This window comes from Phlebotomus argentipes, unplaced genomic scaffold, assembly GCF_947086385.1.
Source record: "Phlebotomus argentipes unplaced genomic scaffold, Phlebotomus argentipes genome assembly contig_15, whole genome shotgun sequence".
Classification (NCBI taxonomy): domain Eukaryota; kingdom Metazoa; phylum Arthropoda; class Insecta; order Diptera; family Psychodidae; genus Phlebotomus; species Phlebotomus argentipes.
In genome coordinates this window covers 9,833,289-9,858,410 of record NW_026776181.1, presented here as the reverse complement: position 1 = coordinate 9,858,410, position 25,122 = coordinate 9,833,289, and the positions used below count along the sequence as shown (strand labels likewise).

At 46.7% G+C, this 25,122-nt stretch overlaps 11 protein-coding genes across 16 annotated transcripts; 5 read left to right on the top strand and 6 right to left on the bottom strand.

Moving 5' to 3' along the window:
* Positions 1-69: 69 nt before the first annotated feature.
* LOC132262267 (AP-1 complex subunit mu-1) lies at positions 70-1,473 on the bottom strand. The gene has a single exon (XM_059761477.1). The coding sequence runs from the start codon at positions 1,388-1,390 to the stop codon at positions 122-124; it is 1,269 nt and encodes a 422-aa protein (XP_059617460.1). The 5' UTR covers positions 1,391-1,473; the 3' UTR covers positions 70-121.
* Positions 1,474-1,630: 157 nt separating this feature from the next.
* LOC132262265 (ubiquitin carboxyl-terminal hydrolase 16) lies at positions 1,631-5,202 on the top strand. The gene is made up of 3 exons (XM_059761475.1): positions 1,631-1,847; positions 2,268-3,059; positions 3,118-5,202. The coding sequence occupies exons 2-3, from the start codon at positions 2,287-2,289 to the stop codon at positions 4,994-4,996; spliced, it is 2,652 nt and encodes an 883-aa protein (XP_059617458.1). The 5' UTR covers positions 1,631-1,847; positions 2,268-2,286; the 3' UTR covers positions 4,997-5,202.
* Positions 5,203-5,319: 117 nt separating this feature from the next.
* Positions 5,320-7,302, top strand: LOC132262704 (gastrula zinc finger protein XlCGF57.1-like). The gene is made up of 3 exons (XM_059762051.1): positions 5,320-5,558; positions 5,622-6,883; positions 6,940-7,302. Exons 1-3 carry the CDS (start codon positions 5,442-5,444, stop codon positions 7,271-7,273), a joined length of 1,713 nt encoding a protein of 570 aa, XP_059618034.1. The 5' UTR covers positions 5,320-5,441; the 3' UTR covers positions 7,274-7,302.
* On the bottom strand, positions 7,283-8,407 carry LOC132262711 (uncharacterized). The gene is made up of 4 exons (XM_059762059.1): positions 8,300-8,407; positions 8,009-8,100; positions 7,713-7,935; positions 7,283-7,462 (listed from the first exon to the last, which is right to left on the bottom strand). Exons 1-4 carry the CDS (start codon positions 8,306-8,308, stop codon positions 7,337-7,339), a joined length of 450 nt encoding a protein of 149 aa, XP_059618042.1. The 5' UTR covers positions 8,309-8,407; the 3' UTR covers positions 7,283-7,336.
* An 8-nt stretch (positions 8,408-8,415) lies between these two features.
* Positions 8,416-9,799, bottom strand: LOC132262708 (protein PRRC1-like). The gene is made up of 3 exons (XM_059762054.1): positions 9,198-9,799; positions 9,028-9,130; positions 8,416-8,972 (listed from the first exon to the last, which is right to left on the bottom strand). The coding sequence occupies exons 1-3, from the start codon at positions 9,652-9,654 to the stop codon at positions 8,489-8,491; spliced, it is 1,044 nt and encodes a 347-aa protein (XP_059618037.1). The 5' UTR covers positions 9,655-9,799; the 3' UTR covers positions 8,416-8,488.
* A 32-nt stretch (positions 9,800-9,831) lies between these two features.
* Positions 9,832-12,515, top strand: LOC132262702 (chondroitin sulfate synthase 2). The gene is made up of 4 exons (XM_059762045.1): positions 9,832-10,922; positions 10,989-11,891; positions 11,956-12,136; positions 12,211-12,515. Exons 1-4 carry the CDS (start codon positions 9,951-9,953, stop codon positions 12,513-12,515), a joined length of 2,361 nt encoding a protein of 786 aa, XP_059618028.1. The 5' UTR covers positions 9,832-9,950.
* A 12-nt stretch (positions 12,516-12,527) lies between these two features.
* On the bottom strand, positions 12,528-14,565 carry LOC132262709 (probable RNA polymerase II nuclear localization protein SLC7A6OS). 2 transcript variants are annotated; one of them, XM_059762056.1, is made up of 3 exons: positions 13,991-14,565; positions 13,560-13,933; positions 12,528-13,180 (listed from the first exon to the last, which is right to left on the bottom strand). In XM_059762056.1, exons 1-3 carry the CDS (start codon positions 14,192-14,194, stop codon positions 12,826-12,828), a joined length of 933 nt encoding a protein of 310 aa, XP_059618039.1. In that variant the 5' UTR covers positions 14,195-14,565; the 3' UTR covers positions 12,528-12,825. The 2 variants fall into 2 exon arrangements, with proteins under 2 accessions (XP_059618039.1, XP_059618040.1); XM_059762057.1 differs by having other exon boundaries at positions 12,889-13,230.
* A 206-nt stretch (positions 14,566-14,771) lies between these two features.
* LOC132262710 (translocon-associated protein subunit alpha) lies at positions 14,772-16,038 on the bottom strand. Its single transcript, XM_059762058.1, has 3 exons — positions 15,862-16,038; positions 15,062-15,772; positions 14,772-14,996 (listed from the first exon to the last, which is right to left on the bottom strand). The coding sequence occupies exons 1-3, from the start codon at positions 15,923-15,925 to the stop codon at positions 14,887-14,889; spliced, it is 885 nt and encodes a 294-aa protein (XP_059618041.1). The 5' UTR covers positions 15,926-16,038; the 3' UTR covers positions 14,772-14,886.
* A 62-nt stretch (positions 16,039-16,100) lies between these two features.
* Positions 16,101-17,550, top strand: LOC132262707 (alanyl-tRNA editing protein Aarsd1-A). Its single transcript, XM_059762053.1, has 3 exons — positions 16,101-16,228; positions 16,290-17,047; positions 17,106-17,550. The coding sequence occupies exons 1-3, from the start codon at positions 16,190-16,192 to the stop codon at positions 17,548-17,550; spliced, it is 1,242 nt and encodes a 413-aa protein (XP_059618036.1). The 5' UTR covers positions 16,101-16,189.
* Positions 17,551-17,561: 11 nt separating this feature from the next.
* On the bottom strand, positions 17,562-18,086 carry LOC132262712 (small ribosomal subunit protein eS28). Its single transcript, XM_059762060.1, has 2 exons — positions 17,765-18,086; positions 17,562-17,680 (listed from the first exon to the last, which is right to left on the bottom strand). Exon 1 carries the CDS (start codon positions 17,985-17,987, stop codon positions 17,790-17,792), a length of 198 nt encoding a protein of 65 aa, XP_059618043.1. The 5' UTR covers positions 17,988-18,086; the 3' UTR covers positions 17,562-17,680; positions 17,765-17,789.
* Positions 18,087-18,182: 96 nt separating this feature from the next.
* On the top strand, positions 18,183-25,087 carry LOC132262703 (sodium-dependent neutral amino acid transporter B(0)AT3). Of its 5 annotated transcripts, XM_059762049.1 has the most exons (9): positions 18,183-18,415; positions 18,471-18,575; positions 18,632-20,365; positions 21,221-21,817; positions 21,884-22,269; positions 22,327-22,528; positions 22,592-22,795; positions 22,856-23,277; positions 23,376-25,087. In XM_059762049.1, exons 3-9 carry the CDS (start codon positions 20,276-20,278, stop codon positions 23,572-23,574), a joined length of 2,100 nt encoding a protein of 699 aa, XP_059618032.1. In that variant the 5' UTR covers positions 18,183-18,415; positions 18,471-18,575; positions 18,632-20,275; the 3' UTR covers positions 23,575-25,087. The 5 variants fall into 5 exon arrangements, with proteins under 5 accessions (XP_059618032.1, XP_059618029.1, XP_059618031.1 ...); XM_059762046.1 differs by having other exon boundaries at positions 18,632-19,757; positions 19,970-20,365; positions 21,221-22,269; positions 22,327-22,795; XM_059762048.1 differs by having other exon boundaries at positions 22,327-22,795.
* The last annotated feature ends 35 nt before the right edge of the window (positions 25,088-25,122 follow it).

Here is a 25,122-nt window from a genome sequence, read left to right as displayed (position 1 = left end):
ATGAAAATCTATGTAAGAAATATAAAAAAAATTTCTTCAATTTGCAAGAAAATGTACCAAATAGTCGGATTTCTTCACGATACAATATATTTTGCTGCAGATAAAATAGATAATGACATAACTATGTGGTCCTGAGCTGATAGTCGCCGTTCTGAGTGATGTAGCGCACCCAGGGCAGCGCCTGATAGCCACTCTTCTCGATGATCTTCAGATACCTCACTTGAATGCCGCTCGTCGTGAAGTAGGGTATCTCGAATTTCACCTGGATCGGAGGCCTTCCCTCGCTATCCTCACACTCCACACTCGGCAGGCCAAAGTGGGCGCGCATGAGATACTCCTTGCCGCCCGGAAAGCACTTCACCGTCCAGATGATGGCGCTCTGCTCCGGCGCGTACCGCACACTGCCGATGGTAGTCTTGAACTTTGGCGAGTCCGCATCGCCAGGCACTGGAATGATGATCTCCACGTTGTTGGCCGTGCTGCGACGCTTGAACTGCGACTTGGCCTTTATCATGTACTCCACCCGGCTGTGAGCGTGTCTCTCAATCACCGACTCGATCCAGATCAGCGGCTTCACGTGCGTGTTCAGCCGATAGGACATCAACTCAAATTCGCCATCTGGCGGGATGAAGGAAATCGTGCGATCGTTCTCGAAGCGCGACAGTCGGACGCACTGATGGAACTTCACGTCTTCCAGCTCAACCGACTTGGATTTGCCGCGTCCAGTGCTCTCGAAGAGGACCTTGTCATTCAGCCCCAGACGAAGCTCAGGCATTCCCGACAGGTACACCCTCATCTTGATGGCTCCCACAATTTCACTGCGCAGCACATTGCCGTTGGCATTGGCCAGGAGGTTCACGCTCTCAATGACATCCAGGAAGACCTCGTTCTTGCGATATTTGATGCCCTCCGAGCGCCACGACACAGCATTCGTCACTGCCATGGGGATTCGCGGCTGGATCTCCAGCTTGTGACCTTCCTGTGTGATGTACTCCTGCAGGATCTTGCTGTCCGTCGTCTGCGGATACCCAAAGTCGATGAGCTCATCCAGCAGTTCGTATATCACGACGAAATTATCCCGGATGCTCTCCTCTTCGAGCTCTTTGAAGTACTCCACAAACACCTGGACAATCTTGTGCAGGAACACAAAAACCAGGGCAATATTGGCATTCTTCCGTGTCGTGGACACAATGTACAGATTGTTGGTCTTGATGAAGGCGAATGTGCACTCTTGTGTCTGGATGATGGGCGAGATGAGGCCCTCCTCCTCCTTCTCCATCAGCAGTGGCATGAATTTATCAATAACCCCCATATCGATATCGCCCCGGTAGTTCCGGGAGATCAACACCTTTCCCTTCACGTCCAAGATGAAGATGGCTGATGACGACATGACGGGGGCGCTATTATTCACCTTTTTCCAACGTCCCAGAGAATTCACAAAACAAACACGTCACTGCACGAAGGTTATGTTGCGATGTCAGGTGAAAACTCACAGCATATGCTGTCAGGTGTGATTAATCATTCTTCCAAAATCACGCTAAATATTTTTTCTAGTCCTCTTCCATTGTACTGAAAGTCAATTTACAGATTTTTGGCCTTCCTTAGCAAATAAAAATATACATTTGTGTGGAAAAAATATTTATTGCACTTTGAAAATCGGCCAGAGTGAAGTTGATCACGAATATTTTATAGCACTCGCGAATGGTTGTCAAATGCCAATCCATCAGTTCTTGTGTGTGAATCTTGCTGTTCGCATTTTCTTTGCTTTTCTCTACGGAATTTACCCAAAATAAGCATTTGCAAACGTATAAATTGTGTATGAATAAATTCCACTTGCGATAAAGAAGGTAAATAGTGTGGATATCGTGGAAAATAGTGGTTTGGGCGTGTTTTACCTGGGATGCACAAGTCATCGTGGGCATTCGCCATGATCTGAGAATTTTATGCAAATATTTAGCAAATTAATGCATTTCGCTGCGTGAGCACCTGAAATTACTGCTCCCGAGACATTTTTCACGCGATGCACAATTGCAAAGTTGCATTTGTGTACGGGTGAAAAGTGAAAATGGGTGGTTTTCATTGTACTTAATCCATAACCTCAATACCATTATTCCCCTTTGTTTTTGCCCTACTTTTTTGTACTTTTTCCTACACTTTTCATTTATCTCGCTATTTTTGTAACTCTGCTGCGCCTTCATGGTGAATTTCAGTAGTCTTTTGTGCAGCTTGACGTCGTCTAATGTGTTGTTTGTTGCTTCCTTTTGCAGTGCTTCATTATCCGTGGAAATGGTGAAGAACAAAAGACAAGCTGACCCTGTGGTGGAGAATGACGGATCTACAACGGAGTCGTGCGATGAGAAGCAGATCAATAGCAACCAGAGTGGATCATCGTGTCCGCATGCAAACAAATCTGTTGATCAAAATCGCCTGCGGAAGTTGCTGAAGAGCAGCGGTCTGTCAGAGGATTGCAGCGAGTGCAGCAAGACGTCCAGTGCGAATTCCACTGCAGAGAATGAGCTCGAGTCTTGCTTTGAGTACGACTCGTCGCTCTGGATGTGTCTCAAGTGCGGCAGCCACTTGTGCGGTCGATCGCGGCGACAGCACGCCCTGAATCACTACACAACGCCCAGGTCTGACCAGCACGCTCTTGTGGTCAACACCACCACTTTTGTGGTGTGGTGTTATCTGTGCGATAACGAAGTGAATCCTTCCTGTCCAAAGAAGCTGTTCGATTGCGTGGACTTCCTGAAGAAGGAAACGGCAAAGGTGCAGAGCGCCAAGTTGAACAACATCGAGGACAAGATTGTCGCTGCCCTGGATCCAGTAAAGCCGCTGCTGAGTGAATTTGCCGACAACACCGTCACTTCGACTGCTTCCTCTTCGCCACAGAGCAAAGTGCCGTCCGGAACGAATTGCACTGTCAACGTAAACGACCTTCCGCGTGTTCGTGGTCTCAAGAATCTTGGGAACACTTGCTTCTTCAATGCCGTTCTCCAATGCCTCGCTCAAACGCCCTACTTAGCTGAAATACTCAAGGAATCCGCCGAACCTGGAGAACAGTAAGTAATCCAAACTAATAGCTGCCTTCAATGCAATTAAACTGATGATGTCTTTCAGATTCCAGCTCCCTGGCGGCCAGCTCAAGCTTACAGATGGAACTGAGGTGAATCTATTACCAATTTCGGGCACTCTCAATGCATGGGGCAATCTCACCTCCACTCTGGCCGAGACCATTGACGAACTGCGCGCTGGCGGCGGTGTTTACACGCCGCGGAAGCTTCTCAGTCAATTGATAGCCAAGTGGCCTCAATTCTCCGGCGGAGATCAGCACGATTCGCACGAGTTGCTGCGTCACCTGCTCGAGAGTGTTCGCAGCGAGGACTTGCGACGCTATCAATCGGTCATACTGCGTTCTCTCGGCTACAGCAGCAAAGTGGATCCGCAAACAGTGGAGGGTGATATGAAGCAGAAGATAAAATTCTACGGACAACAGGCGGCAGATCGGATTCTGAAGCCTGAGCGTGTCTTCCGAGGCTTCCTCGTGTCGACCCTCATGTGCCAAGACTGCTATCACACGTCATCGCGTCACGAGTATTTCCTCGACATTTCACTGCCGGTGAGCATGGAGAAGCCGCAGCCACCGATCAGGCGGAAGACCAGCCCTGAGCCTGAGCGCGTCCCCGCAATGTCCAAGAGTCGGGCGAAGAAGGAGCGCGAGAAGGAGCAGAAAGCGAAGCGTCAGAAGCGGAAGAAAGCGCAATCCTCCAGTCAAGAAGCTCCAGCAAATGACGATTCGAATGCAGAATCATCTTCCAATGAGCAATCTGATGCTGATGTCGAGGACAATTGTCAGGAGGATGTGCCGAAAGCATCCAATCAAGCATCACTTTATGATACGAATGGCAATGACACGGCAAAGAGTCCTGTGGATCCGGAAAAGTGTGATGACGCCCCGGAGAATCCCAACAAGGAGGAGACGGAGTCTGGGGATGTGACGAGGAGTGTTCTGGTGGAGGTGGGCATAAGTGAGGACGGCGCAAATAATCTGGTGAGGCAGAACAGCAAGACTGGCGCTGCGCCTGTGAATGAGATGAAGAACCTGTCCATCAATGCCAAGTGGAAGTACGAGGATGGCGATGAGGACGCCGAGGCGGACGGTGAGGATGAGAGTGTGTCGCTGAAGAGGAGACAAACACGCACGCGAACGTACAGTCATGCGGACTGGAACACGACACTGGCCACGAGATATCAATGCGAAGACGGGGAGTGTTCTGTGCAATCGTGCATGAATAATTTCACGGCACTGGAATTGATGACGGGCAACAACAAGGTGGGATGCGATGCGTGCACTGAGCGACTGAATGGGAAGGGTGGCAAGACCATCAACACGAATGCAACGAAGCAATTCCTCATCTCCAGTCCGCCGGCAGTGATGATTCTTCACCTCAAGCGCTTCCAAATTGGACCACGATACATGTCTCGCAAGCTGTGCAAGCCCGTCACCTTCCCCACTGTCCTGGACATCGCTCCTTTCTGCGGATCGAAGGTGAAGAACCTGCCGAACGTGGACAGGCGGCAGAAGAAGCTCATGTACTCCCTGTACGGCATCGTGGAGCACTCGGGCGGCATGCGCGAGGGGCACTACATTGCCTACGTGAAGGTGAGGCCCCAGATGACGCTCGAAGACTACCGCTGGAAATTCCCGCCGCAGGGCAGCAAGGCGGAACTGGACCAGGAGGACGAGGAGAGAGTGCGCCTGGAGGAGTCGCTGGAGAAGAGCAAATTCGGTCTGGATGACAGTGACGACTCGTCGTCAACATCGGCTGACACGGGCATTGGCGAGGAGGAGGGAGCTGTGGGCGGCAGCGAAGAGCCGGACGTGGAGCCACCGCCCGGAAAGTGGTACTTCGTGTCTGATAGTTGCGTTAAGGAAGTGTCTGAAGATGTCGCCCTCAAATCCCAAGCCTATTTATTATTCTACGAGCGCATCTATTAAGCTGTAATATTTCCATCTCTATATAATAATGCAATGGCAAATCTTCAAGATCTTTGATGATTTTGTGTACAATTTAATCACACCTTCGATTCAACTCCTGTTTGAGAATGTTTCGCCAACAAGATTCGCGCTGTTGAAAATTTTATTGCGTGTATGCAAATGAAAATAAAAATTATGCTGATAAAAATAAAGCGTGATTGAAGAACCCTAAAATCAATTTATGCATTTATGATCTTCGATACCGAAATCCATGATGATTTTCTTTATAGCTAAATCTCTGATTCCGTTGGACTCCCAGATTTGAATTGCCTCAATTGACATTTCAACCAACGCCATGTTGGTATAGATTTTTTCCAACAAACTTTTACTACAAATTTCACTATTTATTTTTGGAGGGATTTCGCAGAGCCCAAAGTTTCAGTTGCTGCTCCAATTACCCGTGAGAATGTTGACCATAAGAATTGATATGGAAATGTGTCGAGTGTGTCTCAGAGCGGGCATTGGAACGACGCCCTTATTCGGGAGCATTACTGAGAAATTCCAGGAAGTCACTGGACTGTCGGTGAGTGGATTTCCTCTTAATGGCACACTTTTCCTGACTATTGTCACTCTCTCTCTCTTCCAGGCCAATTCAGAGAATGGTCTGCCAAACGCATTGTGCGCAAAATGCCTAGGAAGACTCAAGTTGGCTCACAACTTCCGGAAGCAGAGCATTGAGTCTGAGAATCACCTGCATGACTTCATTGCTCAGGTCAATAGGGAGTTTCAGTACAAAATACCAGCGCCTGAGGAGGAGAACTCAAACAAGAGCACGGACATTGGGATGGAAATGTTAATAGAAAGTGAATCTGAGACTGAAGAGGTGGAAAGTGGATCGAACAACGTGGAAGAGTGTGAAAAAGACACTGTAGAATTGGTGGAATACGAGTTTTCCATCAAGGATATCATCCAGGACAATCTGCAAGAATCACAAATCTCGATGAAGGATGAATGTATGGAGATTGAAGAGTTGGACGAGGAGATCATAGAGAAGATCATCGAAGAAGATCCCGTTTCAAGTTATGATGAAGTTGACGACGCCAACAGCCAAGAAAGCAATCTGACTCCCACAAAGCTGAAGAGACGAGACAACTTCAGTCTGGAAAGTCACTATTGCGTGCAGTGTGACAAAGATTTCAGCACGAGAACTAATCTTCATCGTCACGTGCAGACGCACAATGGCCAAAAGCCTTTTGTCTGCTCCGTCTGCGGCAATGGATTCACACAGAAAGGCTCCCTGAAGCAGCACATGCACCTGCACACCGGCGAGCGACCCTTCAAGTGCTCCCACTGCGACCGATCCTTCACACAGGCCAAGACCCTAGTCAATCACACCAGGCGCCACACCGGCGAGAAGCCCTTCACCTGCACCGAATGCGGAGTGAACTTCCGCCAGAAGGACGGCCTCAAGCGACACATGCTGCGCCACCTGGACACGCCGCAGAAGGTCTTCCAGTGCACCGTGTGCGAACGGCAGCTCCTCTCCAAGTACAGCTTTGAAAATCACATGCGCAAACATCTGGACAGTGACCAGAAAGTCATCACTGGCGGACAGAAGTTCAACTGCACCGAATGCTCACGCAGCTTCTTCTCTCAGAAGACCCTGGAAGCCCACCAGCGCGCCCACGCTGGCGAGGCTCCCTTCAAGTGCACCTATGACGACTGCGAAGCAGCCTTCGTGCGCCACTCCGGCCTCAAAACACATCTCAAGCGACACGAGATCGTCGCCAAGAGCACTGCGGAAATCCCTGCAGAAGCTGAAGACAATGCCATTTCCTACGTAGAGGAATGCGTTGACTTTCCCAACAAATTCCCCTGCAATCGATGTTCCAAAGTCTTCACCCTAAAGTGAGTTGGGCAAATCATAGCGAATTTCCAATCTAATCAGTCTCTCTATTCAACAGACGAAGTCTTCTCACGCACCTGAAGAATCACAATTTGGCCAATTCGTATGTCTTCAAGTGCGACGACTGCAAGATTGGTTTCACCTCCAAACGAAGTCTGAAGCTTCACCGCAAGAATCACCACCAAGAAGTGGTTCTGGATCTCAACACTTGCGAATGCGGTGTGGACTTTGTGAGTTACGTGGATCTTGTCAATCACATCAACCAAACCCACGACGAAATAGACGACAATTGCTTCTTCTGCGGCGAACACTTCCAATCCAAAATTGCCATGAGTGAACACATCCTGGAGCATGAGTACCACGAGGATGTAGCAGCAGGGAGTGCTGAATAGTCAAATAAATCTTGCCTGTCCACACTTTATTGCCAGGGCTTCTAGTGTGGTTCCCACCCTCATTTACTTGAGCGGAATGAACCGGGAACTGTGGGTAGCACCGATACCGGGTCTTCCGTGCTTCACGGGCTTGTACGTCACGGAGAACTCTCCCAGATAGTGTCCAATCATGTCGGGTCTCACTTCAATCTGAAAAAGTGAGTCCAAGAACACATCATTAGCACACAAACTCTCTCGCTTTCTCAAAGAAAAGAATTCCTCTTTAAAGAATAGATCAGAATGCTAAAATATAATCCTCGGTATTGAAGTGCATTTACCTCTGCCACTGCAAAACGCAATAGCAGAAGAAATCCCTCCAACATCAGACTCGTCATCATTCATCATTTCATTGCAAGAGGAACAAAACAAAATATCTTTATAAGTTTCAGTTTCAACACACCTGATTGAAAGCCTTGCCGTTGTACACGCCAATGATGGAGCCCACCATTTCAGGCACGACAATCATATTCCGGAGATGAGTCTTCACGATGGCCGGCTTCTCAAGTGGCGGTGCGTCCTTCTTCGCCTTCCTCAGCTTCTTGATCAGGGCCATTGGCTTGCGCTTCAGCCCTCTGGAGAATCGTCGGCGGGCACGGCTGTGCATCAGCTCAACCACTTGGTCACTGGAAGCAAGAGAAAACCATTGGAAATGCCATCTGGAAAGACGAAATTTAGGTTATGTTTGACTCTACTCACTTTGGCATGTCCAGAAGCTGATCCAAGTCCACTCCACGATAAGTGAACTTCTTGAAGATACGCTTCTTCAGAACAGTCGCTCCTTCCTCTTGCTGGAAAGGTAAATAAGAGAAATTCACATTATTCCATGATGCCAAATGGTCAAGAGATGCTTCACGAGTTTTCACATTTTTCTCACAGAAAACCCAACTTTCTCCATGTAATTTCTACATCAATCTCATCTACACAAAGTCTTGTGCTAAATTCTATAGAGAAGAGTGTGATTTTCTGGCTAAAATCATCAAAATTCACCTCAGCCATCTCGATTAATCCACGTTTCTTCACACTACAATGTTGAAAAGACAGAAAAATGGCTGCCGGAAGTTAACGATGACAGCGCCTCCACACACTGCTGCCAATCTCTAAATATCAATATTTACATTTTATGGTCCAATAAGTAAATATTTTTATTTTCAATCAGACAAGCAGAACGAGTAAATATTAAGGCGATTTCTCACTGGATGCAAGAGACGTCTTGTAGATCGTGGCCAGGGACTTGGCAGCATTCAGGATCATGTCAGTGCGACTCACTCCCGTGTACGTTTTGTGCCATTCCGAGTGATGAACACCCAGATTATTGGCCATCACCTGGCCAACAGTCACAGCGAATCCCGTGTCCTGGAATTGGTACTCCTTCGGCGTGTCTTCCCGAATGGCTGTGATCACTGACAGCGGAATGGCAGTCATCTGGGTCACCGTCTTCAGGGTCACACTGCGAAGAGGGTCAGTGAGAAGTAGAAGCCCAGCGTCGAACCACTGATCCGGAAAGGCTTCAACTGCGAAATTCTCCACTGCCACCACCGGCAGCTTGTCTCCGATGCGAGAGTTTGTCCGCAAGTCAGCTGTTCGCTCCTGAGCACCACGCAGAGCAGCTTCAAATCCCACTGGCTGAGATGCAATGTTGTTAGGCTGTGCTTGAAGTCCACTGCAAAGAAAAAGAGACTTGTAGCAGTGCTTTTCACTATTTCGAACTAACTTACATCACTGTCGCCTTGCCGAAGATGGTCTGGAAAGCCTCTCGGCAAGGTTTCACCTTGTCATCCTTATCAGAGGCCACGACAATCTCTATGTCTCCTCCGGAATCTGCAGAAAATTCACATTAATACAGCGCTCTTCACACTACTAATGACTATTGATGAAAAAAACTCACAAATATATTCCTTCATCTGCGGGTCAAGAGTCGTGACGATCGTATCAACTGAATTTTTTGCCCTTTCCGCAACTTTTGACAAAATTCCACCTCCACTCGAGGCGGCATCTTTCACCCAGCCAAATAGAGATGCCCCAGACTGTGTTAGGGGTCCCAGGGCGGCGGTGATGGGTTCCGGATTCAGGTTCAAGTGCCCCAAATTCGCCCCCTCAGTCGATGTATCCATTGCCGGAGTTTGCTCAGCGGATGTGTTCTTATTGGGCGGGATCGCAGGACTGAATGTCGTAGAAATGTGGGAATCGACAGCAGTAGGAGCCTCAGCAGGTGGACTTGGGTCCTGCGGTACGGGCGTTACGGGCGGAGCCGCCGGAGCGAGGATCAGATTCGCTGGCAAGGCAGACGGTGGACTCACATTGGACAGCAAGTTTCCCACGCTATTTCCACTCGGATCTGACATTTTTCCAACACTTCCGTAAATTACGTGCGTCGAACAACAATAATTATCTATTCAATTGGTCTTCCTGCGTTTTGCAGACTGAGAAATTTAGACACAGAAACGACAAAACACTTTTCTTCTGCGAAACTCTCTTGTTTTGTGTGACACACACACACTTGTATATTAAGTGGTTGCCTGCCATGGAGTCGTGACATAACCTCAGAAAGAGTGTGTTGGGAAAATTTATTTTAAGGGTTTCTGGGTCCTCCAATGTATCTCTTCCGTAGAAGTGCGTAATTGTACAGAAAGGAATCACGATGATACGTTTCAAGCAATATCAGTGGAATAAGCATCAGTATTTTGTGTGTGGTCTGGTTTTTGGGATTCTCTTGAGTCTCTACGTGCCAAACTATGATCCCCAGGACGAGGATCTCTCTTGCTTGGGCAGCAATGGGGACGGGGAGCACCTGGACGATAAGTACGGAGATGACTTTGAGCCACAGCTGAATTTCGCCCAGAAACCCATGTCGGCGAAGAAGGCCACGAAGAATATCGTGCGTCCGCGTTACTATTCCTCTGAGCTGGGCATCCGGGAAAAGGTGTTTATTGGCGTGATGTCAGCGCAGAATGAGATTGACAGCCTGGCCACAGCCTTCAACAAGACTGTGGCACATCTCGTGAACAAGATAAAGTTCTTCATCAACGCGGACAACGTAAAATCCAACTTCAAGCTGAAGAACATTGTGGGCTTCACGGACACTCGGGAGCATTTGAGGCCTTTTCACATCTTGAAGTACATCGCTGATAACTACCTGGACGACTATGACTACTTTGTTCTCGTCCCGGACACGAGTTACATCGATGCGCGCGTCTTGAGGGACAAACTCTCCCACATTAGCATCAGCTTTGATATCTATCTGGGATCGAAGATGCGCATTGAGGACGTTGAGAGCGAATCTGATGCCAATTACTGCGATCTCGATGCTGGAATCGTGCTGAGCAGCAGTGTCATTCGCAAGATTCGCTCGAATTTGGACTGGTGTGTCCGAAATGCAGCCACTCAATTGCACAGTCTCAACATTGGCCGTTGCGTGAAGTACTCAACGAAGATTGACCAGTGCCAGCCTGCGTGGCAGGGAATCAACGTCACCAGTTACAGACTCAGTACACAGAAGATCTACAGAGACTTGCACATCCTCAGAGATGATCCCAAGTTCAATGATGCCACTGCCATCTTTCCCGTCACAATACCGGATGACTTCTACCGTCTCCACGTCTACTTTTCCCGGGTATTTTTTGCCCCTCTGAGATTCTAGATGATCAGAATATCAACTAACATCTCCCATTTGTTTCAGCTGCATTTGGAGTCTGCAATTGCGCACTTGGCGAGTCTGGAGAAGGAAACCTCGGAGATCTCCAATGGCAGCATCAGCAATGACATCCTGGAGATTCGCTGGCCACTCGGCGTGCCCCCATCGAGCACACCAGACACACGACACGATCTTCTGTCGTGGACAATGCTGAATGAGACACACTCATTCCTCGTGGACTCGGAGACGAATGTGAAACCACTTTCCGACTTGGATGCCCTGGATTTTTCCAAAATACTCAATCACACTCTTGAGCGCGTGGCCACGACGTACGGTGGCTTGGAGTTTTTGTCTGTCCACACGGCCTATCGGCGATTTGATCCCGTCCGTGGAATGGATTACAAGCTCTTGCTCAAGTTTGCCGATAAGGCGACACGAAGGGTCACACTGAAGGCCTACGAGGCAATGAAGCCCCTGGGAATGGTGGAGATTATTCCCTCGCCCTATGTCACCGAGAGCACGCGAATTGCTATTCTACTGCCCACATTTGAACACCAGATTGACGAGTCACTGAACTTTGTCGCTCGCTATGAGAAGATTTGCATGGAGAATCTCGACAACACATTCCTCATGCTTGTGTTTATGTACGGCTCAGAGACGCCAAGCAAGGGTGATCAGGACGTCTTCAATCGTTTGAAGACGCGCGCCCTGAATCTCTCAGAGAAGTTTAAGGGCGACGGATCGCGAATTGCCTGGGTTTCCATTCGATTGCCAGTGGAATACACAAGAGTTCACACTGTTGACGATCTCGCGCTGAGCAGTGTTTACGGACAGGATGAGATTCTCAGCTTAGCCGTCACGGATTTGGCTCTGAGGAAAATCGGACTAGACAGCCTCGTGATGGTGGCATCGAATTCTATGACCTTCAAGCCAGACTTCCTCAATCGCGTATGCACAAGCTTGAAAATGTAATCATTCTTGATCACCCAGTTCAAAATTCTTTCCATTGCAGGTGAGAATGAATACAATCCAGGGATTTCAGATCTACAGTGCCATCGGATTCATGCTCTATCCTTGTCGTTGGACAGGACTTTGCAAGGAATGCCCAACTTGCGATGTGAGCCAGAGTTTGGGATACTTCGATAGGGAGAACTTCGACGTGATTTCCTTCTACAGTCGAGATTATGTTGAAGGTGAGTTGTGAATTGAGATGGGCTAAGCAGGCTTAGAGCAATGATTTTCACGATGTTCTCTATTTTCACCACAGCGCGAAAGAAGCTTGAGTCTTCTGTGCCCATCGTAAGGACGGATCGTGATATTCCGCAGCTTCTGGAGCGTCCTGACAAGACAGTGAATACCATCGTGGACATGTTCATCAAGTCCCAGACACCTGTTCATCTCTTGCGCGCCGTGGAGCCCAACTTGAAGTTCGGCGGCGCCCTAATTGAGCACCTGGCCAAAGGTGCGTCTTCGCCACAGTGCGCCTATCGCGAGAACCTCGAAAGCCACGGCAAGTGCATTCGCATGGGATCGAAGAAGCAACTCGGCGAGTGGCTTGTGCGACAAAATTGAGACCATTTCCCGAAATGTTGGTGATCTTTTTTTTTCTACGTATAGTTAAAGCAAGAATTAGGAATATTTTCCGCCAGTGCAGACAAAGTTGTTGACTAAGGTTGTTTGTAACTCACAAGTGCCAAAGTATTCTTGTAAAATGTGTTTTTTGTCAGTAGTGTTGTGTAGAGACTTTCTAATTTAGAGAACACGCGAGGGAGAAATTGAGATTCATAGCGAAAATATGTCTCGAAACGTATATTTTTACAATAGTTGCTCGTCTCGGAGTCTGTGGTTGTAATTTTTGTTGAATAAACTGCAGAAGAAGTACTCACTCTGCATCATCATCGTTGTTCTGGCTCATCAGCTTCAACATGCGATGGTATCTCTCGTAATCTCTACCTTTTGCCTCGTAGGGATCATCGTAGTCTTCGTAGTAATCAGTGTGAGTGTTATCCTCGTCATCTGTGGACAGAGAATCGTCGTCCAGATTGAAATTCTTCACAGCTCGCCGCATGTCGCGCTCATCAATGCTGGAGTCGTCGTCTGGATCTGTGTCCGGATAGTCGTTTCTCCAGTTATTCTCATCGTTGGAGTCATCGCTGGACTCCTCGTCGTCACTGTCGCGACCCGCGAGGCCGTTGTCGAGGCGACTTCCGTACGCGAGGCAGTCAAAGGGACGAATGCTAAGCGGTCAGGAGAGAAGACTCCATGTAAATTCAATCCTACAGATTTGCTGTAAGTTTGAATGTGTGATTTGGTGGGAGTAAAAGAGATGATTCTCTATTTATTTGTAATCTCATTTCATTAGAATTCATCTTGCTTCTTCAAGTACAACTTCTTCTAGTTACAGCAAATTTTCGTCTTTGCGCACCTCTCAATTTTCACATAAGAATTTCCTACTGCAAATTCACTTGCAAGATTACACAGAGCCTGTTGTGAGGTGGAATGTGCGAGTGACTCGAATGAATTGGTGAGGGAACGTGGGTGGGCATTCGGTCGGGGAGAGAGACTCAAAAGTAAATGTACTGATGGATGAGATGAACCTCATCGAGGGATACGAACCTCAGCTGATTCTCCAGCATGCCATCATCGATGTCTGTCTCCAGGTCACCAAGTTCCGACACATACAGATCATAGACGAAGTCCAGACGGAACCCTTGCCTGTTCTCTGGCTCCGCCTGCCTGGACGGACTCTGTGCAGTCTCCTCGGCAGCCGGCAGTGTGCTTTGCTTCTCGATATCCAGAATCGTGATGGGCTTCTCCTCGCCACTGCCCGAAGAGTCCACGGCTCTCGAGCAGTTCACGATCCGGAATCTCTCCTCCTGCGTCTTCAGTCTGTGACTGTCCCTGGCTCTGGCCACGGGCTGTGGAATCCTCGTCTTGCCCATCAGCTCCTTAGCCTCCTCCTTTGTCATCTTCGTAATATGGCTTTCATCCTGCAACACAGCACAAAGTGAGTCTCCGCCATACTCCTGCTCAACCTCCCAACTCACCTGACTCTCCACCGTTCCCGCAAACTTGAGGATCGTCGACTTTTCCTCTCCGGACGACAGCAGCCCCACATCGTTGCTTTTGGACGAGGACGCCACAGCTTCACGTGCATTTTCCGGACTCACTTTTCGTCTTTTGCAGTTCAGAACAAATGCATTCAGTGGCTCCTCATCTATTCTTCGCTTTACGCGTATCACTGCTGCCATATCTCTGAGTTTTAATGTGAAAAATATGCGAAAACCACGAAGAAAAACAAAGAAAACACGTTCCTATACGTTCACGCGTTTGACGGCTCAACAGCCCTTCAAAACTGCTATTGGGAACTGACGAGGACATTCCGTGGACATATCTTAGAGAGAAATATTCCTGATTCAAAACCTGATTTTTAGACCAGATTCGGACCTCTTGTAAATTTCAATGAGTTTTCTGGACAAAATCGCATAAGTGAAATAAATACGGACTTAAATATTTTCTCATATCGCCAACCATGCCAAAGATGTACAGTGAAATTATGAATGAGTGAAATCATTGTCCTGGATCAGTTGGTGAAAAATACAACCGTTGGATAAAGCTCGATACCAGTGTGTATTAAATGATTTCACTTGATCTCAAGTGCACAGAGAGGATCAAGGAAAGCTGTATACCAATTGTAGAAGTGGAGAGAATCTAGAGTCGCGCAAAATGAGAAGAAAATTGTTGGTAGAATCTGTATTGATCGTGAAAAGTCCATGGGGAACAGGAAATCTCGGGGGCGCGAAAGATGAGCATTGAAAAATTAAGCACTGAAGAAGTTCCAGTCTTTATCTTGTCACACAAACAACGCACTCTCCATAGTGACCGGGTCAATCTCTCAATGAACGGATGATGTGCTGAGATGCTCTGAGAATCGAGATGATGTCTAATCATCGGATCCAGCGGTGCGCTTCGCCTTGCGCTGCTTTGGACTCTGTTGATTGTGGTGCTTTCCGGAGGCCTTCTTCGGTGACAGCTTGGAGTTGGGTGACTTTTCTGCAAAAGCCAAGAAAGAGAATTATTTGGATGGAAGAGAAAGGTTTTGAGAGCGCAGTACTTACGGAGAGCCCTCAGAGTCTCCTCTGGAAGCCAATCGTAATCGACGTCGTTGCTATTTGTGCCCGTCTCGATGGTCTTCCTCTGCACATTTCCCCTCTTCCGCTTGCCCACGGATCCCGCGAGGAATTGCTGTCCAACCACCAGCAAGAGCACCACAATTCCGGCCAGGAACACGTACAGGAAGAACGTTTCGCCATCTAGGCCCTCATCCACCTCGAAGATCTGCACAGTCTCGTTGAAGACAGCCTCGGAGAACTGCTGCCCACTGGCGTCTCTGTAGCTCAGGGCAATGTTCAGCCCGAAAGGCCGTCCGCCGAAGTGTTCTGAGGGGATAAATGTGTACAAAACTGTGGCCTCGCTGCGCGGTTTCACTTCGCGATTGTACGCGATGGCAGAGAAATTCTGGATGAAGTAGTTGAAGTCCATTGGATACCGGAAAGATGCCTCCACGGTCTCGATCACAAAGTCCTCGCTGCCCTTGTTCAGGAAGCCTACCAGGAAGTCAACGGGATGTCCGGCCGGCAGCTCAAGTTGATTCCCTGGACTGTGTGTGGGCTGAGTGAACAGGAGGTAAGTGTCTGCGTCTGGAGAGGCTGTAGAATCGCCCTCCTCCTCGGGTTCCACGTCCTCCCCCACCATGGCAGCGTCCTCGCCCTCAACGTCCACCACCTCGTCCTCAATCTCATCCTCCGCCCATGCAACCAATTTGTTTCCTTCAAGGAGAAGTGAAGAGATTAATATTCCGCCACGTTGTGACTTTGCGCCCCACGCTAATTTCTCTCCCTTTTATCGATTTTCTTACCACTGTTCGCGGTGAAGAGAATCGCCGGCAGAACTAGCAACACCACAAGGAGTATATTCTTCATTTTGTCACACTATTTCTATGTCAATCTCGGCACACAGTAACTCGCTGAAGCACTTTTGCAATGTGGCGCGCGGCAATGAGAATGAGCCGTGTTTTCTTTTCACTCACTCCAACTCATTTGACGTGGCCGGCCCGCGACGGTGCGCACCCTGGGCGCAGATTTCGCAACTCCACGCAGTGTGCGCCTCTGGTGGCAGGGATTTTCGGAATGCCATGCCATAAATAACCACAATAAATTATTATCAATCCTCTCGAGTTTTGAACAATGGTGTTCAAGTGTCAGGAGGACAGTTTCCTGCGAGAAGTATATTATCATTTGTCCCGGGATCATAAGGAATACTTCAGAGATTGTCTCTCCCTTCCAGTTCTCTTCTCGAGTGCTTCATTGCGAGGAGGCTGAGCTGCCGGCACCGTCCGGAAAGGGCGCCAACTTGCGGGGCTACAGTGTAGTGTGTGAGGACACCATCCTCTTCCCGGAAGGTGGTGGGCAGCCGTGTGATTTTGGCTATTTGGCCGGAAAACGTGTCCTCAATGTCGTCCGGAAAGGAGACACGGCAATTCACTTTGTGGAGTCCGCCGAACCGCTGAATCCCGGCCAGGAAGTGCGCCAAGAAATCGATTGGGAACGCAGGAAGGATCACATGCAGCAGCACTCCGGCCAGCACCTCGTCACGGCGCTCTTCGAGAGGGAGTACAACATGGAGACGAAGGCTTGGTGGCTGGGAAGTGACACCACGTACATCGAACTAGGGGCCAAGGATGTTTCTCAGGAGCAACTGGATTGCGTTGAGCGCATGGCGAATAATTTAATAGCGTCCGCGAAGAATGTCTCCGTTTCTGTGTTCAAGAGTGTGGACAATCTCTCAGATGAAGTCACGAGGGCGACTCGTGGACTGCCGAAAGATCATGTGGGGCCCATTCGCGTGGTCACTATTGAAGACGTCGAGGGGAATATGTGCTGTGGGACTCACGTGACTAATCTGTCCCAGCTTCAAGTCATCAAGATGCTAAATGTGGAGAAGACGAAGAACAAACTCCTGGTGCACTTTCTCGTCGGCGACAGAGTCGTCAAGAAACTAGCCACGAGCTTCAAGCGGGAACTCGAGATGAATATCGTACTTAAGTGAGTCATTTTAGTGTAATACCTACATGAATATTCTCTATCCTCTCTATTCTTGCAGTGGAGGTCCGTCTTCTCATCTGGAATTACTGGGAAAATTGCAGACAAATTTGAAAAAGTACCAGAGACAGGTGAAATCCCTGCTTAAAGACATCGCTATCAATGAGGGAGAGAAGCTCAAGAGCGCCTCGCTGAAACCCAAGTATTTCTTCATCCACCGCACTGACGGGAGTGACGCAGAGTTTCTCACAAACTTCCTCAGAGCAGCTGGTGATCTGCCCGATACATTTGTCTTTGCCACGTCAGTTGACGACTCGTCCAATGGCCAGATGATTCTCCAAGGCAATCCCGAAGTCATCGGCAAGCTCGGCGGAGAAGTCTGTGAACTCCTCGGCGGCAAGGGAAATGGCAAAGGCAGCACTTACCGAGCAAAGATCACAAATACCAAGAATATCAAGAAAGCAGAAGCCTTAATTGTCCAGCACTTTGGGGAAATTGAGCAGTAAATCACTCAGCATCACATCCAGATGATGTTTATTCTTTATCTTTTGGCATTGGATGCAACGGATATTTCCAATTGGTTTCCCATCGTTCAGAAGTCATCATCGGCCAGCAACATCATCCGGAGGTTATAACCTACAAATCAAAACAAATGGTGTTAGTGCTGTATTAGCAACTCCAGAGTCTCCAGGATGGTGGAATAGACTGCAGGACACTCACTTAGATACAGGGCGACATGAGGATCCTATCTCAATCTCCTTGCTTCTCGCTCAGACTCCAGGAGAGTGAGGATGTCACCTTCGCGAACAGGCCCTTTGACGTTCCTGATGATTTGTCGGTTCACCTCGCCGATAAACTCCACTTTTACTTGTGTACACTGTCCCTGGGAGCCGGTGCGACCCAGTACCTTGATGACACGCGCCAAAACCACAGGTTTTTCCATGATATCCCTGAAAAATCAGCGAGATTTTCACACGTGCGGCTGTCCACAACAGAAACGCCGGAAGAAAGGAGGTCCAAGATGGCCGCAGCTCACAGCATTGTCAAGCAGAGCAGCCAACAATCGGATAGCAAAAGACTTTGACAGCGCGTGGGAAAACCAAAACAAACAGACTCGCGGTGCAAAAGTGGCAAAAGTAGAGATGTGAAGGAAGAATATTGCGTTAAGGAAAGAATAGGCATGGGGAAATTCACTAAGGTAGCGTCTTCTGATGAGGCATGGAGTACGGAAGAGGCGAAGTCATTGGATGCCGCGAAAGCTGTAGTATTGATGATAGAGAAACATGAATCTTTTCTGAGAGGTTCCAAGGAAGATCTGAAATTATGCTCCAGGCTGAAGGATCTCAAGATTCGATGGGATATTATCAAAGAGTGAGATCACTAATACCTATCATTATGATAAAATGCTAATAATCTTTATTTTCAGGTACAATCCAAGTGATGACATTTTTCCCGCCAATGTCAATTCCCATATTCGGGAGAGTCTGCAATGTGAGATTGCTCAAAAGGAGAGCAAAGTGGGAGAGATTTTGTAAGCATGTCCTAAAACTGATCAGGATAGGTTCTCAAGAATTTGCACATTTGCAGGGAAAACCTTAACCAGTCTCTGAAATGCGTGGAAGAAGCTGTAAATGCTGTTGAAATGAGCCTGCAGAATATTGTAGTTACTGAAAATCCATCACATCAGCGGCAGGAACTTATGAGATTCCTCAGCTACATTCTCGACACCTCACTGAGCATATTGGCATATTACACTAAACTGCAGACGGATATTGAGTTGCTGACAATTACAAATTTCGCAGCTTTGGGCAATTTCGAGGGGGTGGAGAAGAACTCGAAGAATTTCGCCCAGTTTGTCAATGAATTTCTCAGTCGGTGCCACATGGAGACTCTGCTGAAGTAATTGAATTTGACTGGCGGAGGGGAAAAGAAATGGGGAGAGGAATACAGGAGAGAGCGCATGATTTATCGATCCACAGGAGCTTTTATGCGCGGCCATTTCCAAGCTCGCACCGTGAATATCGTCCGACTCTCACGCATTTTTTCCAGAAATATTTTGACCTCCGTACCTGTTGGTTCTTTAAAATAATTTCACTTTACAATCACGCAATAAAGTCACTGAAAACTCATAGTGTTTGTAGTTGATAAAAGTGCTCTCTTGTGGATGATTTTTCTCTCTGGTGCTCGTGCGACTGTAGCCAGAGTCCCAATTGTGCTAGTGATTAGGGAAATGTAGGGACATTAGGATGATTTGGCGAAAATGAAGGGGAAAAGTGTGGAAATTTCCATGAGATTGCCAATTTGAAGATTGTGTGGGAGTTGCGAAAGAACAACGACGAAGAGGTGGCGAGAAAAGTAGGGAGCTTTCTCCATGCTTTTTGAGCTTTCCCCCATAAATTCATTACATAACTAACTCTCAGCCTCTGAAAATGTGCTTCGAGTGATGCCTGTGAATTCAATGTGAAAAGGAAACTCTTTCCGAGAACAATTAACATAGTGAATAAAGTGCTTTTCGTGTAATGTGAAATTATAAAAAATATACCGTCTTCTTTTCAATGTGCTATGAAAGGATAAGCAATGTCCCTAAAGGCTTCTATCTAAAAGCGTGCACGAGTGAATGAAGTAATAAAGAGTTTATTGCAGCGTCCCATGGGAAATTACAGAATACCGCGTGAAATGAGGACAAAGTTCTCTTTTTCTGCTCACACAAAATGTACATATTTTCAAAGTTCTGTTTTTCTTTCCACTTGACAAAACATTAACTGTTGTAATGTGACTTTATTGATTTTTCCACACCATAATTCGATTTTTCCTCCTGCGCGATACTTTCTTTCCTGCTAACGATCCGTCCTCTCACTTGAATTTCTTTACATGTAGCAAATATTTCTAAAATGTTCTCTTCTCTGTCTCTCTCAATCGCAACAGCACACGAAAGCTCTCGCGGCAGGACATAGAATTCACATTAGATCACCCTCAGAGCACGGGGTGAGATGAGACTAGTGGCAAAAACCCACCTCATTTAGAGCACAAGACGACACACAATGTTGTGAAAGCTGATGAAAAAGCACCATTGCACGCTGTTCTCACTTGCACAAGAGACTTTCTTGCACCGCCTTTAACGGATCACGGCGACAAATTGTGGCATCTCCCCTTTTATCGCTCCTGTCTCGTCTCGAGAGCAACAAAACTAGGATTACCATTTGCAAAGAGAATTTAAAGTAGCGCTAGAGAATGGCCAACACAGCACACTTGTTCCGTAGACAAAGCTCACGAGATCTGGTGCCATCGTCGCCTAGAACTCTGGACAATTTAGAGCTGAAGGTATGATTTTTGGGCAGCTTCTTATGCAATGCTTTACATTAGACACGCTTTGATGAAGTTGTATTAACTACAGAATAACAGCAATCCATTTTCTGATGGATGCTCCGAATTTTTTCTGTTTGTAACGTAAAATCCTTAGATTGATATTTATAGCGATGTTTTGGAGAATTTATAGTGACATTTTACAACGTTTCTCTCAATAAATTGATCTAAAATTCGACATAGATTTATTTTTAAATTAATTTTTATGGTCAAACATGTTTAGCAAAGTGAATTTGGTAATTGAAATAAAAAGATCAAGTTGAATCTAACATTGAATCTAGAAGACTGAAAATAACTCTCTAATATCCATTGATATCTTCTTCAAGGAGATGTTGAAAGAAAATACCATCCATTCAAGCATTATATCGCTTCCAGATTTGGTCCACGAATATTCTATCTATAATGTTCGATATTGTTATGATAGAATTACTCAATCGCCTCGTGTGAAGTTAAGTACCTGCATCGTTAAAATGCATGCTGGATCCACACTGTGGTGACATATAAAAATTTTCCAGCACATAACATTCGTGAAATGCTTCATCTTTAAACTTAAAGAGTGGAAATATTTGATTTTCTCATATTGCCCACGCTCTGCTGATATGACTGAAATATCAAAAGGAAATTGATTTCATGCTTTCGGGTGGGAAATCCCTCGTGGGATCCTTTGAATGTTCCCCCAACTCTTGTGCGGCTTCATTTGAAATTTCTCGCCTTTTTCGCTGGTGGAATCCCAAAGCTCTGTTGAATTCTTTAAACACCCAACTATTCTCATTTGTGTTCTTTGCCACACTAACACAATTTCTCTGCTCGTAGGAGTTGCGTGGGAGGCTCGTGAGGGCGGAAAATGGCTCGAGAATTTCCATGTATGGCGCCACAAATCAGGCATTTCAGTCTGACACAAATGACCCGCAGCCAATTTTGCCAGAGATTAAGGAGGCGACAAATGAGGCGCCCGCTGACCAGGACATCTGCCCAGAACGGCCAGAGGATGAGCGCGAGAGTTGGGACAGCAAACTCACTTTCCTCCTCGCCACCATCGGCTACGCCGTGGGCCTGGGAAATGTATGGCGCTTCCCGTACTTGGCGCAGAAGAACGGCGGCGGTGCCTTTCTCGTGCCCTACTTCATCATGCTCGCCATCCAGGGCATTCCCATCTTCTACCTGGAACTCGCGATCGGCCAGCGCCTCCGCAAGGGCGCCATCGGTGTGTGGCAGCAAGTGTCCCCCTTCTTGGGCGGCATCGGCATCTCCTCGGCTGTGGTGAGCTACGTTGTGGCGCTCTATTACAACACAATCATCGCCTGGTGCCTCATCTACTTCCTGCACAGCTTCGAGTCGCCACTGCCATGGGCTGAATGTCCCAAGCGCCTCTACAAGAACTTCACGTACGATCTCGAGCCCGAATGTGTGGTGAGTATTATTGATTTTTCCTCACTTTTTCATCCGACTGACCTAAAAATCCTCGCAATATTTCAGAGCTCCTCACCGACTCAGTACTACTGGTACCGCTCAACTCTGATGTCCTCACCGAGCGTGAATGAACCGGAAGTGTTCAACTACAACGTAGCGATTGCCCTCATCCTGGCCTGGTTTCTCGTGTACATGTGCATGGTGCAGGGAATTACCGAGTCCTCAAAGGTCGTCTACATCACCGCAATTTTCCCCTATGTCGTTCTCATCATCTTCTTCTTCCGCGGCATCACGCTGAAAGGTGCCGGCGACGGATTAAAACACCTCTTCACGCCCCGCTGGGAAACCCTCGCTGATCCTGTGGTGTGGTTAGAAGCGGGAACGCAAATATTCTTCTCTCTTGGACTCGCTTTCGGCGGACTGATTGCCTTCAGTTCATACAATCCGGCCAAGTGAGTGCTTTTCCCGTGCAATTTTCATCAAGCATACTCAAATTGACATTTTTCCAGCAACAACTGCTATCGCGATGCTCTGCTCGTGTCCATGACAAATTGCTGCACATCAATGTTTGCCGGCGTGGTTGTGTTCTCGGTGATTGGCTTCAAAGCCACAGCCACATTCGACAAATGCATGGATGAGAAGAACAGTCTCATTGCCCTCAATAAGACATCAGATCTGCCCATATGTGACCTGCAAAAGGAATTGGATAATGTGAGTGCAATTCACTTTCTTTCCTATTCACTATATAACAGTGTCGTTAAAATATCATTGCAGAGTGCATCGGGAACTGGCTTGGCTTTTATTATCTTCACGGAGGCCATCAATCAATTCCCAGGAGCACAGCTGTGGGCAGTTCTCTTCTTCCTCATGCTATTCACCCTGGGCATTGACTCGCAATTTGGCACACTCGAGGGCGTTGCCACATCCCTCGTGGACATGAAGCTCTTCCCCAATGCCTCCAAGGAAGTCATCGTTGGGGTAAGAATTGAAAATCAATGGAATTTGCATCTTCCTACTTTACACCATTCCGTCTTGCAGGCACTCTGCTTCACGTGCAGCGTTTTCTCAATGGTGTTCGCACACGGTGCTGGAAGTTACATCTTCCAGCTCATGGACAGCTTCGCCGGCAATTTTCCCCTCCTCATCATTGCTTTCTTCGAGTGTCTATCCGTGAGCTATGTGTATGGGATAAAGCGATTTGCGGATGATATTGAATTGATGACAGGATCTCGGCCGGGGCTATACTGGATGATATGCTGGAAGTATCTCTCGCCCTTGGCCATGCTCACCATTCTCACGGCGTCCTTCTTCGATCTGGCACTGCGCGGGAGCAGCTATCCCGCCTGGAACAGCCTCAAGGGGGCCACAGAGACCTTCGAGTGGCCCCACTGGTGTATTGCCATTGCCATATTCCTCATCCTCTCGTCAGTCCTCTGGATACCAGGAGTGGCGATTTGTCGGTGAGTCAGAAATAAGCTCATACATAATTAAATACCAATTTCGTGCATATGTGTCACCACTCAACCCGATAAATCAATACTCTTCCACTACGTTTTAGGCTTCTGGGAATAAACATAATTGAGGACACCGATCCCGCCTGGTTTCCTGTCAATGAACTCCGCGAGGTGCACGGAATAGTGCCTGTGGAGCCCACAGAAGTGGAAAGAACGCTGTTCTGCATTCAACCGGATGGCTCCGAAGGATTATGTTGTCCCACATATTCTCTGCGAGAGGAAGCTCTCGAGGAAGAGGAGTAAACGTAATTACTCTCTAGTTCTCCTATTACAGCAATTTTTCCTGTGATTCTGTCGAGATTGATGTGAAGTTTGAACAAGAAATTCGTGGGGAAAAATGTGTCACTTGTCAGGCGAAAGAAAAAACACAGAGAAAGGAGCAATGAGTTCATATATATGAAGAGATAAAGAAACAGCAACCATATCAAAAAATTCCATATCTAGCACTTTTCTTGTGACTCTTTTTTTGGGGAAAAACTCTTGTCAACACTTCCTCTTTGAAGACTGAAACAGTGTTAATAGTAAGAGCGACAAAAACCTCACCGAAAGTGTGCTGAAGGAGGCCAAAGAAGCCACTCTTTCTCCAGCACACCCGCCAACTTTCCTCCCAACGTCAATATTCCACAAGAGTAATAATTTAATTTTGCTGAAAATTAATTAAATTGATTCCGTCTCGATGAAAATTGTTTATGGGCAGCAGAAGTGCTTGATAAATTGATTAGGCAGGGCACAAAAACAGTGCACACAAAAGGGCATGATTAATTTTTTTTTTTCTTCAAATGTGATGAGAACAAATATATTAATTATACTAATAGGGTTTACTGGAACGTGTATTGGGATACAAAACTCATCTAAAGACAAAAAATGTGCCGTTAACATATTGTGGCAACAAGTAAGAATCTAAGACCTAAAAAATACTATTTCATATGAGGAAAGTAACCTAATGGTGCCCACTCATCTTTACGATCCAACATATTTCGTATTTGGTCTCTCTTTTTGTCATTTCCGCATCTCGCCATGGTGGCTTTCGAGATGTATCTGTGGCAGAAAGACACCAAATTAGACAGATTGAAAAGGTGTATGGACAGCAAAAGATGATATATGTGTGTGTTATAATAGACATCATTTAGCAAAAATTAAATCTAACATATATTTCAATCATGAAGTCAAATATCTGTCCTTAATTGTACGTCTTTGGTTGACTCTCAGAAATATTGTAAATCACAGAAGGAAGGCTGATAAGTGGTCTATAGCCGGCAGACATAAAAATTACGTTAAACATGAATTTCTTTCATTGTTAAAAAAAAAAATCTAGCAATAAACCGAGTAATAATTTATGTAAAAAATCAGATTAATTTAATAAAATAGTCATTTTAGTGCGACTCTATGCCTTTTGCAAGGAGTAAAAATGTAATGATTTGCCTAAGTAGCGTGAGATATGAAATATCTCAACCACCGATTAACTAATGAAACCAAAAAGAGAATATTACGAAAAATCATCTTTAGTCAGTGAATGTATGTGTATTATAGGTATTATATAATTATCAAAGCATAAAAAATGAGAAATATCCTATTTAAAATGTTGTTAATGGTTCAATTGTGCGTATTAAGAAATTTAAAGAGAAAATTCATGTTCTTATAAAATGACAATAAAATGTTGCTTCTGTATATCCTTGTTCGAAAATTGAGAACATGCATTATTTACAGAAAGAAACGACATTAGGAAAATATATTATTGAAAAAAAAAAACCGAAAAGACAATAACAAATATTGCATTGCGATAATGATTCT

What these genes read in the sequence shown, in the direction of transcription:
- LOC132262707 (XM_059762053.1), top strand. Translation starts at nt 16,190, where the DNA reads ATGGTGTTCAAGTGTCAGGAGGACAGTTTCCTGCGAGAA. An exon ending in AGGACAGTTTCCTGCGAGAA is followed by an intron (nt 16,229 to 16,289) that starts GTATATTATCAT and finishes TCTCCCTTCCAG; the next exon opens with TTCTCTTCTCGAGTGCTTCA. An exon ending in GAGATGAATATCGTACTTAA is followed by an intron (nt 17,048 to 17,105) that starts GTGAGTCATTTT and finishes CTATTCTTGCAG; the next exon opens with TGGAGGTCCGTCTTCTCATC.
- LOC132262710 (XM_059762058.1), bottom strand. Translation starts at nt 15,925, where the DNA reads ATGAAGAATATACTCCTTGTGGTGTTGCTAGTTCTGCCGGCGATTCTC. An exon ending in TCTCTTCACCGCGAACAGTG is followed by an intron (nt 15,773 to 15,861) that starts GTAAGAAAATCG and finishes TTCTCCTTGAAG; the next exon opens with GAAACAAATTGGTTGCATGG. An exon ending in GGAGACTCTGAGGGCTCTCC is followed by an intron (nt 14,997 to 15,061) that starts GTAAGTACTGCG and finishes TGGCTTTTGCAG; the next exon opens with AAAAGTCACCCAACTCCAAG.
- LOC132262712 (XM_059762060.1), bottom strand. Translation starts at nt 17,987, where the DNA reads ATGGAAAAACCTGTGGTTTTGGCGCGTGTCATCAAGGTACTGGGTCGC.
- LOC132262703 (XM_059762046.1), top strand. Translation starts at nt 20,276, where the DNA reads ATGGCCAACACAGCACACTTGTTCCGTAGACAAAGCTCACGAGATCTG. An exon ending in TGGACAATTTAGAGCTGAAG is followed by an intron (nt 20,366 to 21,220) that starts GTATGATTTTTG and finishes CTCTGCTCGTAG; the next exon opens with GAGTTGCGTGGGAGGCTCGT. An exon ending in AGTTCATACAATCCGGCCAA is followed by an intron (nt 22,270 to 22,326) that starts GTGAGTGCTTTT and finishes ACATTTTTCCAG; the next exon opens with CAACAACTGCTATCGCGATG.
- LOC132262267 (XM_059761477.1), bottom strand. Translation starts at nt 1,390, where the DNA reads ATGTCGTCATCAGCCATCTTCATCTTGGACGTGAAGGGAAAGGTGTTG.
- LOC132262711 (XM_059762059.1), bottom strand. An exon ending in CAGCTTCTGGACATGCCAAA is followed by an intron (nt 7,936 to 8,008) that starts GTGAGTAGAGTC and finishes TCTTGCTTCCAG; the next exon opens with TGACCAAGTGGTTGAGCTGA. An exon ending in ACGGCAAGGCTTTCAATCAG is followed by an intron (nt 7,463 to 7,712) that starts GTGTGTTGAAAC and finishes TCACTTTTTCAG; the next exon opens with ATTGAAGTGAGACCCGACAT.
- LOC132262709 (XM_059762056.1), bottom strand. Translation starts at nt 14,194, where the DNA reads ATGGCAGCAGTGATACGCGTAAAGCGAAGAATAGATGAGGAGCCACTG. An exon ending in CGGGAACGGTGGAGAGTCAG is followed by an intron (nt 13,934 to 13,990) that starts GTGAGTTGGGAG and finishes GCTGTGTTGCAG; the next exon opens with GATGAAAGCCATATTACGAA. An exon ending in ATGCTGGAGAATCAGCTGAG is followed by an intron (nt 13,181 to 13,559) that starts GTTCGTATCCCT and finishes CTGACCGCTTAG; the next exon opens with CATTCGTCCCTTTGACTGCC.
- LOC132262265 (XM_059761475.1), top strand. Translation starts at nt 2,287, where the DNA reads ATGGTGAAGAACAAAAGACAAGCTGACCCTGTGGTGGAGAATGACGGA. An exon ending in TCCGCCGAACCTGGAGAACA is followed by an intron (nt 3,060 to 3,117) that starts GTAAGTAATCCA and finishes GATGTCTTTCAG; the next exon opens with ATTCCAGCTCCCTGGCGGCC.
- LOC132262702 (XM_059762045.1), top strand. Translation starts at nt 9,951, where the DNA reads ATGATACGTTTCAAGCAATATCAGTGGAATAAGCATCAGTATTTTGTG. An exon ending in TCCACGTCTACTTTTCCCGG is followed by an intron (nt 10,923 to 10,988) that starts GTATTTTTTGCC and finishes CATTTGTTTCAG; the next exon opens with CTGCATTTGGAGTCTGCAAT. An exon ending in AGCCAGACTTCCTCAATCGC is followed by an intron (nt 11,892 to 11,955) that starts GTATGCACAAGC and finishes TTTCCATTGCAG; the next exon opens with GTGAGAATGAATACAATCCA.
- LOC132262704 (XM_059762051.1), top strand. Translation starts at nt 5,442, where the DNA reads ATGTTGACCATAAGAATTGATATGGAAATGTGTCGAGTGTGTCTCAGA. An exon ending in AGGAAGTCACTGGACTGTCG is followed by an intron (nt 5,559 to 5,621) that starts GTGAGTGGATTT and finishes TCTCTCTTCCAG; the next exon opens with GCCAATTCAGAGAATGGTCT. An exon ending in TCCAAAGTCTTCACCCTAAA is followed by an intron (nt 6,884 to 6,939) that starts GTGAGTTGGGCA and finishes TCTATTCAACAG; the next exon opens with ACGAAGTCTTCTCACGCACC.
- LOC132262708 (XM_059762054.1), bottom strand. Translation starts at nt 9,654, where the DNA reads ATGTCAGATCCGAGTGGAAATAGCGTGGGAAACTTGCTGTCCAATGTG. An exon ending in GCAGATGAAGGAATATATTT is followed by an intron (nt 9,131 to 9,197) that starts GTGAGTTTTTTT and finishes AATTTTCTGCAG; the next exon opens with ATTCCGGAGGAGACATAGAG. An exon ending in TTCGGCAAGGCGACAGTGAT is followed by an intron (nt 8,973 to 9,027) that starts GTAAGTTAGTTC and finishes TTTTCTTTGCAG; the next exon opens with TGGACTTCAAGCACAGCCTA.